The sequence below is a fragment of the Miniopterus natalensis genome, chromosome 10 (assembly GCF_054644295.1).
Source record: "Miniopterus natalensis isolate mMinNat1 chromosome 10, mMinNat1.hap1, whole genome shotgun sequence".
Classification (NCBI taxonomy): domain Eukaryota; kingdom Metazoa; phylum Chordata; class Mammalia; order Chiroptera; family Miniopteridae; genus Miniopterus; species Miniopterus natalensis.
This window is the reverse complement of record NC_142090.1, coordinates 7,396,103-7,403,411: the sequence shown is the minus strand read 5'-3', so window position 1 is coordinate 7,403,411 and position 7,309 is coordinate 7,396,103. Positions and strand designations below refer to the sequence as shown.

Below are 7,309 nucleotides of genomic sequence, written 5' to 3'. Positions count from 1 at the left end.
CTCATTAGCGACCTGGGAGAGTGGTCCTGACAGTCAGAGGCATAAACAAAAGCCGGAACAACAGGGCCGGGTACTTCTGGGCACCTCCCTGTAGCTGGGTGCAAGGTTCAGAGACAGGGGTCATAGAAGGTAAGGCTGAAAAGCAGATGGATTGGCATGAGGCTTGGCACATAGTAAGTGCTCATTAAATATCTGTGGAATCAAGGAAGGCTATTGAGCTTGGACTTTGTCCAGGGAGCAATGGGGAATTAATTACAGAGGTTTCTGGGCTGTCTGTCCTGCTCCATGGATCCCACCCTTGGCTCCTCCCACTGCTCCTGACTACAAATATGCAGGTGGGCACATGGTGAGCCTCAGAGGGGAGACCTGATGACATACATAGGAGACCTCCTCGGAGTGGTGTACGGGTCCAGGGAGGGGCCTCTCTGCCCCCAACCCCCACTGCACCGGGACTTTCCCCAAGCCCCTCCCCACCCTAAATGTACTCTGAGTTGGTCTTTCCGCAGCCCCACTCAACCAGGCCAACCTCTGCCACCTGGGCTTCCTGCCTCTGCCCCGCGGTTGGGTGAGGGGGCCAGGAGGGAAGAAACCTTTTTGTATCATGCTGTAGCATCGTGGCAGCTGGGGGGGGGCACGATGATACAAGTGGAAGAGGTGCTTTTACAAAAAGCCCTGCCTTAGAAAACACGCCCACCCAGCGCAGGGAATGCAGCTCCCGGATGGGGAAGGTAGCTGGGAGAGGTCTGCGGGGCTGGTCCCCGAGGAGGTCTCGCAGGGACCCTGACTCAGTGAACACCTCTGCATCTCCTTGCTCCAGACCCAACTTCCCAGAATGCCAAGGACCAGGGCAGAAAAGTGGGGTCCTCTTTCAGCAGGACTCATAAAACCTACCCTTGGACAAAGTACTACTTGCACATGCGTTACTCATCAAGAACTCACAGCAATCATATGAAGAAACCAAGACCATGGGGGGGGCGGGTTACAAGTAGCCTGAGGCAGGGCCTAGCCTCGAACCCTTCCCAACTCCAGCCTGGGCCACCATCACGCATACCCTGTAGATTTCACAGCCACTGTATTGTCCCCACACCAAGTTGACTTCCTCTGCAAGTTGGGGGTGACCTCATGCAGTGTCCAGATTCCCATGTCCAGCTAGTGCTAGAGGTGGGAAGAGAGAAGCCAGGAAGGAGAAGGAGGGTGGCCCTCAGACTGGGCCAAGGGAGGTGGGGAAGTGGTGGTGGTGTGGGGGGGGTTCTTGGCAGCCCCTTCCCACTGTGCTCCTATGCTGAGCAGCACTTCGGGCCAGGGACCCGGCTCACCGTGCTAGGTAAGACCCTGCTCCAGGTGGGCCGCAGGGTGGGCTGCTCCACCTGGACAACCGCCTGACCCCTGGCCCTGTGGGGATGGGTGCTGGCCCCTCCGAGGAGGCCCAAGTCCGGGAAGGTGGGGTTTGCGCCTGGGTGCCCAGGGCTGTGCGAACACCGGCCAGCTGTACTTTGGGGAAGGTTCCAAGCTGACCGTGCTGGGTAAGGGGGGCCGCTGGGGCCCAGAGCGCTCCGTGGGGAAGGTGGGCAGAGGGGGGGCAGCTGCCCAGCTCACCGGGGCTGTGCTCGGGGGCAGGGCGGCGCCTGGGCCGGGGTCTCCGGGTGCAGAGTGAGCTATGGAGCGAGCGCACAGGGTGGCCGGGGACCTGGCTGAGTCCGGGGCAGCAGCCGAGGGCAGCGCCGGGTTTTTGTCCTGGGCCTCGGGGCTGTGAGCACAGATACTCAGCATTTCGGCCCAGGCACCCGGGTGACCGTGCTAGGTAAGCGGGGGCGCGGGGGGGCGCGCGGGGCGGCGGGGCGCTCGGGGAGGCCGGGGCTGCGCCGCCTGTTTTTGTGCTGCGCCCGGGGGCTGTGAACCCAAAACGCTCAGCATTTCGGCCCAGGCACCCGGCTGACCGTGCTAGGTAAGCGGGGACCCCCCCCCCCGGGCCGCAGGCGGGTTTTTGCGCGGGGCTCGGGGGCCGTGACGGGGAGACCCAGCACTTCGGGCGCGGCACGCGGCTCCTGGTGCTAGGTGAGCGGCGCGGGCGGGTTTGGGTGGGGACCCCAGGGGCTGTGCTCTGCGGGCGCCACCCTGACCTTCGGGGCCGGCAGCCGGCTCACGGTGCTGGGTGAGTGGCCGCGGGACCCGGGGGGGGGGGGGGCGCGGGGCAACCTCGCCATCTGGGCACCGCGTCCCCCGCGCTGCGCCCGGGCCGGCGGGGGCGCGGGGGCGGGAGGCGGCGGCGGCGCCCGGGTTTGCGTGCGGGGCTGGGCCTCTGTGCTCCTATGAGCAGACCTTCGGCCCCGGCACCAGGCTCACGGTCCTCGGTAAGCGTCGGACCCCGCAGCCCCAGCCCCCGGGTGTCTGGAGAAGGCTGGGTGGCCGAGCTGCCCGTGGGTAGGGTGGGCTCTGTGGAAGGGGGTGGGGATGGGGGTGGGGTGCCCAAGGCCCGAGATCGTGGACAGAGGGTAAAGGGGGCTTTGGGGCTTTTTTTTTTTTTCCCCTGGGGTACTTAGGGACCGGGTGAGCGGTGGAGAAAAAGGTCTGTGAGAGTTAGGAGAGCTGCTAGACTGGGGAAAACGACAGGCGAGAACACCCGAGCTGGGACAGGGCAGGAGGGGAGTCACTGCTCCACGGGGGGGAGAGCTGGGGCGCCGGGGACATGGGGATGAGCGCCCATGTTCGGCAGGCGCCCTGCACACCTGGCTCCTGGGAGGTGCAGAAGGAGGGTGCCCTGGACCGGGGAGGGGGGGAGGCTGACACAGTGGAAGAGAGAGGCAGAGAGCTACCAGCCAGGGAGGAAAAGCATGGAAATGCGCTGGGTTTGTGGATCCCATTTAGAAGTGTGGGTTTGAAATTAGATGGAAAGCCCTGTCTGTCTCTCCTAAGCCTCAGACCCCTGAGGCTGGGGGTTGAGTGTGTGAGTGTGTGTGTGTGTGTGTGTGTCTTGGGGGTGGGGGTGGGCAGCACCCATTCCTGCCCACAGCTGGTCCTGGGAGGGGGGGACAGTAACCTCAGCCACTGGGGTGAATTCACCCCCAGATGGATCCCTTCCCGCAGCTGAAGTCATGGTCCTCACACTAAGTACTCCACCTTAAACTTGTCTAGGTGGTGGGGAAGGTCATTTGTCACAAAGGAGGAAAATTCCCAGGAGGATCTGAGGCTCTTGGAGCTGGAAGGGCCCTTAAATGTCACCTGGTGTTGAGAATGTTGAGACTGGGGGGGGGGGGGGGGCTTAACCTGATCTCTTGGTAGCCACAGCCCTGTAGTTAGACTCCTTAAGCTGGAGCCAAGGGGGCTCCGCTGAGTTGCCCACAGGAAACGCTGGCTTCCTGTGTCCAGCAGGGTGGAGAACGGACCTTGACTTTAGAACCAGGTAAAGCCAGGTCTCAGCCCCTGGCTCGCTGACGATCACCTCAGGCACGTGTGTCTGTGTGACCCTCAGTTCCCTCCACTGGACAATATCATCAGCAAGTCCCCCCCCCCACCCCCGGCCCCTTACTATTGTGAGGGTCACAAGGGAAGGGCTTGTAGAGTGTTCAGCAAAGTGTGGATTGCTGTATTTTGGGAGGGGGTGAGCCCAGTGCCCTAGGAGGGGCAGGATTTGGCCTGTGGGTTATGGAGTGAGGTCCGGGGGTTGTGAGAGCTGGGTCAGGAACAGGGGAGATACACTTCACAATGCACAAGGGGAGCGCTCATTAGTACACACACCTACACCCACCTGGGCAAGTCCACCCCACCCCACCCCACAGGGGCTCACAAACATGGAGGGGTAACTGCCCTACCCCCACCCCAGGGCTGTGTAGACAGGGCTCCAGAGTGTCACAAAGGTCTTTCTTCTGCTGGTGCTGCCCATAGTTCCAGCGAACACCGTGGGGAGCCTCACGCAGGGCTAGAGGACATCTTTCATTCTGATACTAAGTACTGAGTGTCTGCTGGGGAAGGGGTCAGAGGAGGCCATCTGCGGTGCCCCTGGAGGGCTGGGGGCATCCCAGAGGCAGGGGCTTGGAAATGAGAGGAGGTAACCAGAGCAGAAAGGTGGATGGAGCCAGTACTGCAGGTGTTGGTTAGGATGTGACATTTCACACTGGGGCAGCCACTGAAGACCTAGGGACATAGTAGCAATTAGCAGGGAGGAGTTCCAGTATGGGAGCTGACTCAATGGGATGCAGGCCTGGCTCAAAATGAAAATGCAGAGGCTCTTGTTAAAAAATGATCTAGAATTTCAAAATGGTGACAGCGCCCTTTAAGCCAGGCATGTGGCCCTTCTAACTGTGGGGTCCCATGGGATCTGTGGATATGACCCTGCTTCCACAGGAATGTGAAGTGTCCCTTGGGAGAGCTTCCGCCACCTTCCAGGCAGAACTGAAGTCCTCGTAAGAATGAGATTTCTTCATTTTTAACAGAATTGCTCAGAAAACCCCCCAAAATAAATGGAAAGCAGAGAACAGGGTAAAATGAGTGGGAAATGGACCAGAAGGAATGAAGAAGCCAGTAGAAGGCCACATGGGTAGTCACAGGAGTGCCCACCTGTGGCCCCGGACAACACAAACAGGCTTAAGACACAAATTGTATCAGGACAGCTGGGAGCAAGAAGTTGCTCAGATGCTCTCAGAGGCTCATTTAGGAAGCTTGCTGGTGGGAAAGGTGCGACATTGGGAAGCAAAGGGGCCGAGGAGGGTGGAGAATGTCTGGGTTTGACATAAGGGGAGACAGCTCTGTCTGAACTGAGGAAAACTCCGGGGGAGCTTGGAGGCGGAGGAATGGCTAGGATGACTTCATGCTTGTCCCCAAGCATGAAAAAGGACAGGAAACCCCAATGCTCATGCATATGCCATGGTGCAAAAGGGAGCCCCCACCTGAGTTCACACAAATGTGCCATCTAGACACTGTCATCTGAAGACAACCCCAGCCCCCAAATGACCCCTTGTCCTCAAATCCCCTTTCCTCCTCCACCGCTTAGGTTCAGATATGGATAACCCAGCTGAGGACCAGGTTTCTGGGTTCTTATGTCCTTTACTCCACATCCACCGATACAGTCAGTGTTGCGATTCTTGCCTCAAAGCAGGGCAAGTGATGCAGAGAAATTAAAGCCCTAAAGTCACATTGATGAGCAGAATCAGCTCTGAGGTTCGGATCCTGTAACTCGGATTCCAATCCATGTGCTCCATGTAAATAACTACTAAATCATATGGTGAGAAGTAGACAAGTAGCTTTTATTGATGGAGAGAAATCAAATAACATACTCCGAATATTAGGCAGTGCCATTTATAACGCCACCATAGGGGGATGGAGGGACAGCAGACGGTGACCCCAAACAAACAGGACCTACTACATAATCCTGCTTTATGATGACCTTCTTTCTTGGCACACACACACACACACACACACACACACACACACACACACACACAGCCCCGACCAAACCCAGGCTGCTCTCAGACCAGCCCTGGTGCCCAACCCCTCTTCCCTTCCAGACGACGTGACCAAGGTGAAACCCCCCACGGTCACCGTGTTTGAACCGTCGGAAGCAGAGATCAGCCGGACCCAGAAGGCCACGCTCGTGTGCCTGGCCACGGGCTTCTACCCCGACCACGTGGAGCTGAGCTGGTGGGTGAACGGGAAGCAGGCCGAGAGCGGGGTCGGCACAGACCCTCAGCCCTACAAGGAGCAGCCCGACCGCAGCGACTCCACCTACTGTCTGAGCAGCAGGCTGAGGGTCTCTGCCTCCTTCTGGCACAATCCTCGCAACCACTTCCGCTGCCAAGTCCAGTTCTACGGGCTGGACAGCGACTACAAGGACTCTTGGAAGGAGAACCGCACCGTGCCCGTCACCCAGAATGTCAGTGCTGAGACCCGGGGCAGAGCAGGTGAGTGGGGCCTGGGAGGCTCAGGCAAGGAGGGAGTCAGGCCAGAGAGAAAGGGGGATCCAGGTAGGAGGCCACAGAGACCAAATTCAGGGGAAAAAAGGAGTGGGGTAGGAAGAAGAAAGCCCACCATGAGGACAGGGCACCTCGGACTGGTTCCCCCCCAGACAGCACAGCCTCGAAGCTGGGCCCCTTACTACTGGCCCAGGTGGCTCAGCATCTGCATGCTGTGTCCCCTTGAGAGCTGCCCCATGCAGCCCAGGAGTTTCAAGGACACTGTGGCCACATTGGCTCACAGGCAGACAGTGCTAGACTCCTCTGGTCTGGGCCCGAAGCCTCTGTTGACTACAAGGCTGATTTAGTGTCTCATCTGCTCATCCATTTCCCTCTCTTCTCTCTTTCAGAGTGTGGCTTCACCTCGGGTAAGTGGCCCTCTGCCTCTTTGTCTCCATCTCCCATGGTCTTTGGAACCGGAGAATGGAGAATCCATGGACCCTGGGGTGGTGGGGGGCAGACATATCTGTTCAAAGGCACCTACCTGCTCTCCTTTCCTGCCAACAGAGTCCTATCAGCAAGGGGTCCTGTCTGCCACCCTCCTCTATGAGATCCTGCTGGGGAAGGCCACGGTGTATGCGGTGCTGGTCAGCGCCCTGGTGCTGATGGCCATGGTAAGGAGGGGTGCAGGGTGGGCAGGCAGGTTGGAGGGAGAGGGTGAAACATCATCTGTGGGATAAGAGGGGATCCCAGAGCCTAATCTCAGCCCTGATACAGCCTTCCCTTTCCAGGGGATTGTGACAGGACTGCCAGTCTGGGGAGAAAGTGCAGGGACCATTGCACAGGGCAGCCTCGGAGGATGGGGCAAATGAGATAGCCTTACCCCAAATCAGGGCCAGAGCCAACCCCCTCTGACCCGTTCCTACTGTTCACGGCCCCTGGGACCCTGACAGTGTCCTTTTTTCTGCAGCTCAAGAAAAAGGATTCCTGAGACCAGATCCAAAGGCACATCCTCAGTCGTTCTTACCCTTCACCCTAGATTGGCCTTTACCTGCTTCCAGTCTGTGTTCCCAAAGAGGTATTCTCTCCCCACCTCTTACCTCCTTCCTACACAGGTGTCTGTCCCTCCTGCTGCTGCCCTGAAGACTCAACTCCTCAACCCTGAGTCTGAAATAGACTAAACCAATAAAGATGTCATGCTGGACTTGGCTGTGTTTCGAGAGTGTCTGTGGAGTTCTGTCCTTCGAAGCCCCCCTTCTGGGTTGGGAAAAGCACCGCCTCTCAGGCGTACGGAGTGACTGACTCCTCTCTGACCAATGCCCTTCCTCCTGTTCCTCCTGGTGGAGGGTAGACCCTGTGGTTCCCACCCAGGCATTCTGGGCCCCTAGTACGTAGGATTCGTCAAAGGGCAAGGTGCTGGGCTC

The 7,309-nt window shown here is 58.8% G+C and overlaps 1 gene segment (V, D, J or C); it reads left to right on the top strand.

Moving 5' to 3' along the window:
- Positions 1-1,400: 1,400 nt before the first annotated feature.
- Positions 1,401-6,876, top strand: LOC107523784 (T cell receptor beta constant 2-like). The segment is given in 6 exon segments: positions 1,401-1,440; positions 2,136-2,351; positions 5,502-5,894; positions 6,296-6,313; positions 6,453-6,559; positions 6,856-6,876. Coding segments are annotated over 6 exon segments (795 nt in total).
- The last annotated feature ends 433 nt before the right edge of the window (positions 6,877-7,309 follow it).